We start from the raw sequence: 12,531 nt of genomic DNA, 5'->3' as shown, positions 1-12,531 counted from the left end.
CCAGCTAGCCAATTCCTAGATTTAGTAAAGGACTGGCTTGAAAGTATGCTTTTCTTTCAAATGCAAACCAACCTCTTTCCTGAGGCTCTCACACTTGGGCTGCTATGCCCTTATCACCCCCAGGGCCAAGTACTAGGTGACAGCCCCTGAGTCCCTGAGCTCACTGAAATAAATCCAACTAGCTAATCCTAAACCTGCTTACCCTGCCTTGCCCCTTCCACAATGAGGGCTCTTGACCACATTTTCCCCTTATCCCCTCTGCTTCCTGACCAACCCTGCTGCTTCTGGTGTGGCCTGTGGGAATGTGCCATGCTCCCTCCCCTTGGAAACTGCGAGTAACAAACTATCTCTTCAGTGGCAGTCATCTCCTGATCTGTTGGTCAGACCATAGCTGAATAATAATAAAACCTGGATTTTAAAATAGTGACAAAAAAACTAATCTTGGTTTGTCTTTATGGAAGGAAATAGCAACAAATCTAAGTTTAAAACTTGTACATGTTACTTACTAGGTATAGAGGAGTAATGTCAAGGATGTTTCAAGGAGGGAAAAAAGATCAATTTGAAACATAGAAACAACTTAGTAAGAGTTTATAAGAAGAATAAGGGGTCAGGAAAAATTCCAGGCAGAAGAAAAACATGTGTAATTAATGGATGAGAAAGAGTATGGTGCTTTTTAGAAACGGCATGTATTTTGACATTACCCACCTACTATAGTTTTATACCCTTTTCTAGACTGGGCAGTAATTATTTGTTCCCTAGAACTTTATTACAAAACCTTGGCTTACTGAGGGCTGTGGTTGTGTTTCATTCATATTTTGATCACCATTGTCTAGCACCATATTGAAAAATAAAGTATTAATAATTTTGAACAGATGAATACATAGACGAACAAGGAAGCGAATGAATGAGATGAAGACAGAAAAAAGTAGAGTGTGTATGGGCAGAGATTGGCAAAAGTAACTTTAGAGAGGTAGAAATTAGTGACATTATGCCACTTTAGTCCGTAAATAAGAATGGAATTATCCTCATGATTACAGCATATTGATGTATTTTTAAACATCAGAGGTTATTCTAAAAACAGTTGATTTACTTCTGGCAACATTGAGTTTTGCCCTAGGCTAAAATGAACAGCAGATTAGAAATAGTACATCAGGGTTCCTAGAAGCAGATTGATTGATAGCTGCTAAGAACTGACAGTTATAAAGGAGCAAATAAATAAATAAATAAATAACAACAACAAAAAAACCAACATCTAGCAGAAAATCCTGCCAACCTAGTGTTACTCAGGATTATTACTAAAATTCTTTAAAGCATGAATATATATAATGATGACCCTTATTCAATAAGAAAGGATTTCATTATGTGTAGTTTCTTCTGTTTAGTAAGGAAATGTTTTTTAATCAAATGTAAATAAAATGTCTACATTATTTAGAAAATTCCACGTGAAATAAATATTTATTTCCCCAGAATGCTCCTTGAAAGAGTGGCACACAGATGCTCTCTCAACTTCCTCTCTTCCCACTTATGGCTCCATTTGCATTTTACCCCATCACTGTACTTAAACTGTATTTGCTAAGTCACTGGTAGTTTCCATGGTTTGAAATTGTGTGAGTACTTTTCAGTCCTAATTACAGATGGTATCTTCATAGCATGAAACATGGCTGATCATGCCATTCTTCTATAAATCTCTTTTTTGGTTTTCCTGACCATCCCCATGTCTCGTTTGATTGTTTTTAGTCTCCTTTGCTGGCTTGTCTTCTAACTACTCCTTAACAATGAAAGTCCTCCTCAACCTTCCTTCTCACTTTCTGTATGTCCTTGGGTAACGCTAACTATTCCCATGGCTTCAACTCCATATTGAAGACCCTTAAATCATTATTTAATTTCTCAACCCAGATCAATGTGTTTAAAACTGAACTCCCCATCCTGTCCTCCACTCCTCCAAAGCTACTCCTTTTCTGTTTTCTATCATGGTGAAAGGTATCACCACTCACCAAGTTGTGAAAGCCAAAATGTTGGGAGTAATTTTTGATTCTTCCTAATTCAGGGCCCATACCCAGTTAGTCACCAAGACCTACTTTACTAGCTCTATCTCCCCTGTTCTGCCTTGGTTTAAAACCTCATAATTTCTTGCTTGAATTGTTGGAACAGCCTTCTAAAGGGCTCTCTTTGCCTTTAATTCTTCATATTCCATTAAGGTGCTTTTGGTCAAATTTCAGATTTGATCGTATCATTCATTCACTGTTTAATATCTTTTCATGATCCTTTTGGGCCTTCAGGATAAGGTTAAGCCTCCTAGAAAGACCCTTCATAAACTGGCTCCCACTTTCTCTTCTAACCTCGCCTTGAGCAGCATCTCCCACCAATCCCAGCCACCGCATACCTGCTGTGTCCTGTCCATTTGAATGACTTACAGTTCCCTGAATTAGCCACGCTGTCTCTCCTTTCAGTTCCATTTCACATTATTCTTTTACATAGAATGCCTTTCCCATCCCTTAGTTTGCTCCTCCTCCCAATTCTTTGTCAAATTCACTTGTCCTCTAAGATTTAGTTTTTGTACCATCTCTTCTGGAGGGTTTTTGAGGCAGGCTAGTTTGGTGTTCCTTCTTTGTGTTTCAAGTTACTGCCATCACTCTATTTGTCATACAGAGTTGTGACATAGTTAAAATGTCACCCTTCTCCTGGGTTCCTGGAGAACTGAGGAACTGAAATCATAATAGTCTCCTCTCCTTAGTGCCTTCGCATACTGCTCAGAACCCAGGATGTGGACCTACATTGCTTCAGCAATCCTGCCAGAAGCCATCATTACATCAAGACGCGCTAGAGGAACAGGATGAGGGAGTCCACAGAATGAGGATGGGAGATGTTCGATATGTTTTTAGACTGTTCTATGAGAAGGGCAAAATTTCATTCGAGTGGCAAGACCCATAGATTATCCTTCAAGAATACATTTATTTGAGAGGCTATAGATGATCTGTGAACCCTCTGAAATGTTGGCTGTGAGGATGGCAACCCCACCCCCCTCAACACAGGGACACAGAGTGCATTGATTTCATGAGAAATTTAAGGAAGCCTGTGATTCTTTCCCCTACGCTCCAAGGAGATTAAGAATTACTGGTCCAACAAGAAAAGCCCTTCCAACTCATATCCTTTCCTGGTCTACTCTGAAGTCCTGTGTCTAAAAGCATGAATGTTGGGGCACAGCTGCTGCTGTTTTTTTGTATCCAATGTCCCTTGGGCCTCAATTTGTCTCACGTTCTGGGGAAACAGAATTCTATTTTATATGCCTCCCAGACTGTAATATACTTTGAGTGAGTTCCAGATGTCTTAAGAGATGCCAGATGGCTGAAGAGAGGCAGACCAGCTTCAAGGAAAATGTGCCCCATTTCCTTGGATATGAACCACAAATTTAAGCTTTCAGGACCAGCTCTAAGAGACAGTACTCAATGTGGCCATCACTTGACCCTGGGAAAGATTCCCCTTCCTTGGGCTGTTTTGAGTAATAATTTAACCAAACACTGAATTTTTTTGTTTAATTAGAAGAAAAGGAAACTAGTATTTACTGAGTGCCTCATGTATTAGCGTGCTAAGTACCTTCACATACTTATCTTGCTGAATCCTCACAATAGATGCAGGAGATAGATATTTCAAACCCAGTTTTTCCAGTGGAAAAATCTAAAGACTCAAAGAGTTTAAGAAAACTTATTTTGATTCCCAAGTTATTTATGTTTTATTCTCCAAGTATTATCTGAGAACCTTCAAGCTTCATTGATGGTGTTATGTAATTTCCAATCTAACAGAGAATTGCTGTTTCTTACTGATCTGATGAACGTAGTGAAAGCTATTTATGTTGTGTGGAATCTCTGGTAGTGTTCTCTCTCTCTCTCTTTCTAGTGACACATGCTTGCATGTGTCATATTCACATACGTACACACACAATTACACCCTACCATGACCTTTGCCTTTGCATGATTAGTTGACTGTATAAATGAAAGCATAGAGAAATCTGCTTCTGTCCTGGGATAAGTGTCCACTGTCATTATATTGTGTCCTTGCTTCCTTAGTAAACATCACATGTTCTTTTAAATTCTTTCTCATTTCTAACCTGTTTGCCTAGATGAAAGGCATTTTCTAATCTTTACTATAGCATTTTATTTTTCCTCCCCCCTCCCCCCTAACTAATTTCCAATCCCTTTATTCCCCTGGAACTCTAAGTCTTGTATCACAGACTTAATGGATGCTTCCAGATACCTTTTGCCTAATAGAGTTCCGATTTTGGCCCTCAATATCCCTCTACTCTTCTGTACTTTGAACCCTGGCTCTACAGCTTGCTAGCTGTAGTCCTTGGATGATTCAGTTGACCTCTCTGAGACTCAGTATTTTTCATTAAACGGGTATTATAACATCTATCTGGATTTTGTAGTCATCTGTAAATGTTAAATTAAAATGGTGTAACTAAAGCATTTAGTGCAGTGGTTGGCACTTAGTAAGAACTCAATAAAGCTTGGTGGTGACAAGTTGTTGTTAATGGAATGGTAGTAATACTCATAATTATTATTTGCCCTGTATCTGAGGTAGCCTCATGCCTAGGGTTTGTTTTGCTGAAGACAATACTTGAGTTAATATGGTTCTGGATCTTCTTCCATAAGACACATCTGCACTGTTAATTAATGTTCCCAAACAGCAGACTAGTCTCTATCAGCAATAAATCACACTAGTTCCTAAACTTTGGTGTTCCTAAAGCATGAGATACCACATGCTGATGTCACTGGAAACTGGTACAGGGTGTGAGAAGTGAATATTTGGCCTTGGAAAAATATTTATTTTCCATCGTGAAATGTTACTTGGGTGTTGTCATATTTTCTATTATTTTTTTTAAAATTTTTTAACGTTTACTTATTTTTGAGAGAGAGAGACAGAGCACGAGTTGGGCAGAGACAGAGAGAGACACACACACACAGAATCCAAAGCAGGCTCCAGGCTCTGAGCTGTCAGCACAGAGCCTGACACGGGGCTCGAACTCACGAACTGTGAGATCATGACCTGAGGTGAAGTCAGACACTTAACTGACTGAGCCACCCAGGCGCCCCTCATATTTTCTATTATTAACATAAAACGTGTCCCAGTGTAAGTAATTCCTGGACCGATTCTGCACATTCCATAATTCCTTTTTGTCGTCGTCGTCTTTTTTTTTTCTCCTCTCAGGCACAGAAAACAAGTGTATAATGTGATCCACAGGCAGAACACAGATCACAACTATGCTTTCTTATAGACCCAATGCCCTGAGGCAGCCTTTGGAGATCAACACATCTGAACTCTCTAGTTTTGGTTACCTTGGGTAGGGGCAGGGAGCCAGAGAACGAGCGATCTTCTTTTTGAAAATTCCGACTGAGGTTCTCTATGTTGAGTTTCCCATTAGTTGTCCTTAGTGCCATCAAGATCTCTGACAGGCTCTTGCTCACTTCTGACTGTGGGCTGGCATCCTGATGAGCAGTACTGTTTGGAGGGGCAGGGGAGATGCTATGAAAAGATGATCTACCCAAAGCCGTTCTATGTTTTCATACCAGATCTCTCACCCCTGACTTACACTGTGGAACCAGAGAACCCACCCAGGAAGGTCTTCTAAATCTCAGTAACCTGCATCTGAGCATGAAGATTTCCTACATTCATTCCAATCGATTCCATTCTCCTGACCACTAGAGTCTCTTCTCCATGAGGCACCAACCAATTCAACTAGAACATAAACCAAACTTTGTAACCTAATCTCTAACTCTTTTTTCCAGGTTGAGAGAAAAAATTGGAAGTGATCACAGTAGTTTACTCTGGCTGCCTGATCTTACTTCTCTTAGGCCCAGATAATTATTGATGGGAAATCAAATTTCCAAACCGTTCATTGCCACAAGCAAAGCAAATCAGATCCTGCCAGATCCCTGTAACCAGGGAACCTATTTAGAAGGAAATCTTGAATCGAGTGAACTTCCTCTGTTATCCTTGACTTTGCAATTTGTATCTGGAAACCCAGAAAAGTTTTGGTAATAATGATTTTGCAAATGTTTATAATTATTAAGATGGTTTATCTCACTGACTATTGTTACTTTAAATAATAGGTGAAAAACCACAGGGTGATAAAGTGTTACAGTCATTTACTTATTTGATTTAACTAGTGAGATTTTTACTCATTTAGCATTCACATGATGTTCCTTCCGGATCCGTCTGAACTGTCTTCTCAGCAGTGGAGCTTTTCCTAATTTCCACCGTCTCAACGTCAAGTGCCACTTCCCTACAGGGACATTCTGTGACATCCCTCAATCTCCACTCCTATAAATCAGCCTCCTTTCAGTGGTATGCCAGTAAAGTTTAACAACCCGCTCTCCAAGATAAGGCCCTAATCTGTTAGCATTACTAATTTTTACGGTGCAAGTGCTCCCACCATGGCTGACTTCAAGCTACCAACCCGACGTCACTGAATGAGTATCTGGGAAGTGGTGCTCCCAGTTGGCTCTCAGTGGTGCTCCAGCACCCTGTGCTTGATCAGCTCTTTTATAATTCCTTGTTCTTTTCCTTAATAAATCTCCCTCGTGTTGCATTCACATCTTTATTTCTTTGGTCATTGCCTCGTGTCTGGCTTCCCTATTAGACTGCTCCATCAGATGTGGATCAACTCTGTTTTGTTTCTTACTATTTCCTGGGGATCTTGTGCAGCACTTGGAATCGATTCTTTTTATATGCATGTATTTAACTTTTACTAAAGGTCATATTGCACCTTCTTTTGCTCTGTGACTCTTACTCGGGCTTTGGCCTAATAGCTAATATTTTCCAAAAGCTTGGTACAGGAAGGGGTGGCTGTTTGTCTTTGTTTTGGTCACGTAGTTTCTTCACCCTCCTTCCTTTGTTCAGAGAGTTCTCTAGCTCAGGAGTCTGCCTCTCACTCCAGCCGAGGAAAATGCTAGCTATTTGGTTTACTAGTCTCTCTTTGCTGATAGAGCACATGACCCAGGCCTTGCCAATCAGATGTATCTGTCCCAGATTTGAATCGCAAATTTTCCTTCCTCGTTCCTTTTCTTGCAATGCCATTTCCTGGGGGTAGGAATTCATGAGGCTTTGGCCCCTGACTCTGAACACCAATTGCTAAATGGGCAGGAGTTGTATGGAACCCATTTGTTTCAGCTGGTGGGGTTTCTTAGGAAACCTGCTGCAAGAGTGTGTTTCATCTGGTCCAATTTAGGTAAGGAGAGCCATTGCCACTGTTGTTGCCACAGGTGATGCTGGAGGCTTTTTAAACATCACAGAGCTGCCCCATTAAAGGCTCTCCCTGACAGAACGAGGGAGAGCCTTTTCCTGAGCAGCACATTGATTAACAAAGAGCCTGGATTCATTACGGGCCATCAGTTCTGCACTTCCACAAACATGCTGTCTGGTTTGTGTAAAGCAGCACCTTCTCTGATGAGTTCAAAATGATCTCTCTGTGCACCTCTTTTACAGAGTAGATATCCAGATGTCCCTGCAAGTGGATAATTAGGGTGCCAATTACATTAAAAAAATTACTCGTTGAGCATCTCCCACGTGCCAGGAACTATGCTCGACACGGAGTTGGCTAGGGCACACGCTATTATCACTAACCTCAAATGTCAAGTACATAGTTACAAGTACCACGACTGTTAGGCAAGGAAAGGACTGTGGGGCCATACCACAAAGAGATACAACCTGGTCCAGGGCTCAGGAAAGCCTTCCTGTCCAGGACCCATAGTACCCATACCTGCCAATGGGTAACCATGTGTTTTAGTGCATAGCTCACCGCCTCTCTGGGCCCAAATCTCATGGTCTGTGTTTTATGAAGTGTGGTTGCTGATTATTAAAAATTTCTGTGGCTACAGGCGCCTGTGTGGCTCAGTGGGTTAAGTGTCTGACTCTTGATTTCTGCTCAGATTATGATCTCACGGTTTGTGAATTAGAGCCCTGCATTGGGTTCTTCACTGACAGTGCAGAGTCTGCTTGGGACTCTCTCTCTTTCTCTCTCTCTCTCATTCTCTCTCTCCCCTTCTCCCACTCTCTCTCTCTCTCTCTCTCACAAAAATAAACCTACTTAAAAAAAATTCTGGGGGCTTTATGGCTCTCCATAGCACAGTTGCTCCCAGATATTTGACTCATAGACCCACATGGCAGTGTCACTTTCTTTGCAACTTGAGCCCTTGAGGGAAAGAATGGGCCTTGCCAACCTCTGAATTCACTGTGCACAGCTAGGTGTGCCTGGCAAGCATCTGGTATTCAACGAATGCCAAAAGGGCATGAAAATGGCGCACTGTAGAAAGGAATCAAGTCTAACATTTGGCCCAGGGACATTTTTACAGGAAACTCTAGTTCCCTAGAGTGAAGTGATAAATTCCAATATCATGGCTCTTAATCACTGTGTCTCATTATTTGTAATGGAAAGAGTATCTTCTGGTAGGATAGTTTAAAAAAAAAGTAAAAACACTCTTCTATAGCATTTACTATGTATCAGATACTGTTTTTGAGAACTTTGCCTTGATTGACTTACCATTATAAATCTATGAAGTGAAGGGAAATCTCTTATGGTTTCTATTTCACACTTGGAGAATGGAAGCACAGAGAGGATAGCTGACTGTCCTCAGGTTACATAGCCATTAAATGGCAGAAACAGGAATTGAGCCCAGGCTTTAGGTAATGGAGGCTATGTTCCTAACTACTGCACTTTGTCAACTTTCTTGGAGAACACAGAGACTCTCATGCTTTATTGTGCCTCATCTCTAATGATATTCCTCACATCCTGTTTTTACTTTGTGTCATCTCTTTCCTTTGAGATTATATGAGGGGATTATTGATTCTTGTACCTGAAACCTTTCTTTGCTAGTGCCCGTAAACCAGGAGTTCACTCATGAAGCGTGTTTCTGGAATCATACCTTAGAGACTGGAGCTCTGTGCCAGTATACAGTCATTCCTTACTTCATAATGAGGGTTTTCCTTTTCACATGGCAACCTCATAAAAAAAGACACATGCTTGATCTCAAGAAACTATGTAATTGTTGCAAATAACTTTCTGTGCTGGCCTTTGTACCAGAGAGAGGAAATGATCAGCATAAGCCCAGTGTTGGTGAAGGGCATGGTGATTCTACCTTGGGTGAGCTTTTCAGGTCAATGGCCTCTGATGTCACTGTCAGCTCTAGAAATCTAGGAACACTATGCCCAAGAAAAGAAGGAAAGTACCCTTGGCCATGATCGTGATAACTCTGACTCTTGTTCCAGTTGCTGCCCACAACTCTTTGGCTTTGCTGGGGGTCACCTGAAGCTGCAGCTTTTAAAAACCAGAGGAGTTTTCCGTAGCTCACCTGAAAATCCAATATGAAAAAGAATGCTGTCATTTAACGTACATATAAGGGAAATAAATGCCCATAAGGGAAATGCCTGTTGAGGTAGAGGGTATTTGGAATTTTTTTTACCATTAAAAGTTTCTAAAACAGGCTTAAAAATATAGTATAATAATTATTAGTGCTTTTGAAAAGCAAATATTCCTACTATCCCCCCTTCCTGATTGCCTTGTGGTTGGGTAGGGCTATGGGAACAATTCTGGCCGATGAGTTGTGAGCAGAAGTGACATGTGCTCCTTCTGGTTGAGGATTAAACTGCTCACACGAGCCCCTCCATAGCTCTCTTTTTATCCCCCTCTGCCAGCATGTCCAAAAATACTCCAGAGTTGCTACCTCATCTGTGTGGGTTTGGGAGCTAAGATAATGGGAAAACTGTGCCTTACCTATTAGGGAAGTGTAAGTGAGAAGTAAACTTTTGTTGTTTTGAGCCACTGAAATTTTGGGGCTGTTTGTTACTACAGCATAACCTAGCCTCTAGCTGCTCTCTCACATCTCATATATTTATTATATATATAGTATTTGCTTGTATTTAGATATATCTAGCAGATATGTTTGGATTATTTGAGGACAAGGTCTTATTAAGCTAAGTGAAAAATCTCAAGACCACCCCCCCCCCCAGTCCTTTTTTTCTTTTTAAACATGGGAAAGGACTGAAAGAATGTTGTCCATTTCATTGCTGGTCTGGATGACATCCTACGGACTCTGGTGGACATACAACTCCAGGGCAGTTGGGGGATAACCATGGGGGAGGGAAGCTATATAAGGTTCTGACATAAAATCAATCTCAGGCCAGAGAATTTGATTGAATTGAAGATTCACAGTGGCTGTACTAAGTTGACACTGTATTGCTAAATACTTCTCATCAATATACAACTAATTATAGTTGGTTAGTTGGTTAGAAATGGGCAGGAGAGAGAACTAACATTTGTTTGAATACCTACTAAACGCTAAGCATGCGACCAGGTAATTTGCACTTATTATATTACTAAATTCCCAGATTACCCCTATGAGGTTTGTTTTAGCCTGGTTTTCTACACATGCTCACTCATGATTTACCCATTGCTATTGCTTTTTTCTATTGTAGGATATATTCCTCTAGCACCCTGGTTATACTTGGACTATGCTTTGTATCTACCCATAAATGTGAGCTTGGGAAGTGCAGTGTTCAGAGCAAGAACCCTGGACTTGTCACTGGGGAGCCTTAATCTCTGCTTTGGGTCCACCATTAATTCTCTGAGTACACTAAGCAATTTCCTTTCCCCACTCTGGATCTCAGCTTCCCAATTAGTCAAATGGTGGTGAATTGTATTTCAAATATACCTCCCACCTCTAACTCTTTAGGGAACTCTCTACAATGATACATCCTAGTCAAATTCTCCATTCTCATCTCAGAGCCTACAGACTGACCAACATGTAAGTTGACTCAAGTGAGCCCATTTTCCTGAATCTGTAACCCAATAGTGCTAAGGGCAGATAATGAAAGTCAGGAACAGCAGTCTTTTAAAAAGAAATTAAATAGAGCTAAGAGACTTAATCCATTTTCTATTCTGGTTTCTTCTGACTAGAAATTTCCACATATGAATACAAATAAGCTTTGTGTCTTAGGAGTCAATAGTAAAGGTTATTTTTAAGAAAAAAAAAGAGAAACTAAAATTTTAATTCTACTCTGGTGCGTACAAGTAAAATAAACAAAAGGAACCCATGCTTAGAATAGCAACATGGCTGTACCATTTCTGGAGAGCCCCTCTTAGAAAATCTCTGGCAAAGGATCTTGACTATTGGTAACTATAGAGGGACTTCCTGTCTTAAGAAAAGGTGGCTTAGCTGAGACTGGAGAAGAAATCCTGAAGAGATAGGATCCAGGATCCTCAGCTCTTTCTGAAGCTTTTCTAGTAAGCCAGAACTCAAAGGGCGCGAGCTGAGTTCTCTTCTGACCAGGGCAAGAAGAAAAGCGTCTTCTCTTGTTGTTCCACTTGGCCTCTGGCCAAAATCCTGACACAAGAGCAACAGCAACAATCAATTAACACAGCTCTAAAATGAGAAGTGACGGCCAATGCAAAGAAGCAGAAGCCTAGTGGGGCTGATATCAGAGCACCCACTTTCAGGCCTCGTCTAGAACAGTGCAAGCTGGTAACACCTGGAGGCAGGTATTCATTCTGGGCATATTTATTAGTTTGCAATACCTCGGGACTGTTGCCTTCTGAAGAAGAAAAAAAGAAAATCATTTTAGAGTGCATACTCTGTGAGAAGGCTACTGAAGGTATATCACCCGTCTTCTACAAAATAAGTTTTTAAATTATAAGAGAATTTAGAATGCCAAGTTTTAGAGACCCATTGTCTCCAGAGGAAGAAGGTGGAAGAAAGATGAGAAGTTCAGTTGAGACAATCAAGGTTTGCCTGTAAGCTCACCAAGGAGCTTCTTGGAAGCTTCATCATATGGCCTCTAGCGTCCCTCTCAGACTGTCTCATGATCTGCTGCACATCAAAGTCTACAGGCAACAAATAATACCCTTCATCCACAATAGAAAACAAGGCAAGTCTTAGTATACGTACTTTAGGTTGGTCAGAGCTGTCCCTTGCCATCTGTTCCAAAGACCAGTCTCTGAGGTTTCTCCCGGGGAGGCCATGGATATAGGATAGGGACTGGTCTCCAGTTGGTACTGAGCTACAATGGGCATTTGCCTGGATGGGAATCTTAAAGAAACAAAGACAAATGGTAGTAAGGATCAGAAGGAGAGAGGAAAAGAGAAAGAAGAAAGAAGGGAGAATATGAACAAGGAAACAATCTCTTAAAACACATTCCCAGTTCTAAGTGACTTCAGTCCATAGAGTGACTGAATCAACGAGTCCCCAAAGAATGCTTGTCTCAACATCAATCTCAGGATTATGCAATTCATACATTTGACAAATATATTAACAGTAAAACAGTGCCGTTTCATTTGTGCAAGAAAGAAGGTATCTGCAACAAAGGAAAAATAGGTATATCATAAGGCATTTATAGGCAAATATAGGGTTCTTATTAGAGATAAAGGTATCCTTAGGCTGTCTGTGTGTGTGTGTGTGTACGTGTGTGTGTGTGTGTGTGTGTGTGTGTGTGTGTGTATATATATATATATATATATATATATATATATATATATATATATAT

General features: G+C 40.7%; 1 protein-coding gene across 2 annotated transcripts in view; it reads right to left on the bottom strand.

Moving 5' to 3' along the window:
• CC1H1orf87 (chromosome C1 C1orf87 homolog) overlaps positions 1-12,531 on the bottom strand; it is a 78,814-nt gene that overhangs the window by 35,434 nt on the left and 30,849 nt on the right. The window contains exons 4-6 of one of the 2 annotated variants that reach the window (XM_049617064.1): positions 11,937-12,077; positions 9,223-9,344; positions 5,334-5,496 (exon numbers count right to left, since the gene is read on the bottom strand). In XM_049617064.1, the coding sequence (XP_049473021.1) occupies positions 5,334-5,496; positions 9,223-9,344; positions 11,937-12,077 (426 nt within the window). The remainder of the gene's footprint in view (positions 1-5,333; positions 5,497-9,222; positions 9,345-11,936; positions 12,078-12,531) is intronic. The other variant, XM_049617065.1, reaches the window with a different exon arrangement.

The sequence above is a fragment of the Panthera uncia genome (assembly GCF_023721935.1).
Source record: "Panthera uncia isolate 11264 chromosome C1 unlocalized genomic scaffold, Puncia_PCG_1.0 HiC_scaffold_4, whole genome shotgun sequence".
NCBI lineage: Eukaryota > Metazoa > Chordata > Mammalia > Carnivora > Felidae > Panthera > Panthera uncia.
Note: the sequence above shows the minus strand (reverse complement) of the source record. Positions and strands in the feature narration are given on the sequence as shown.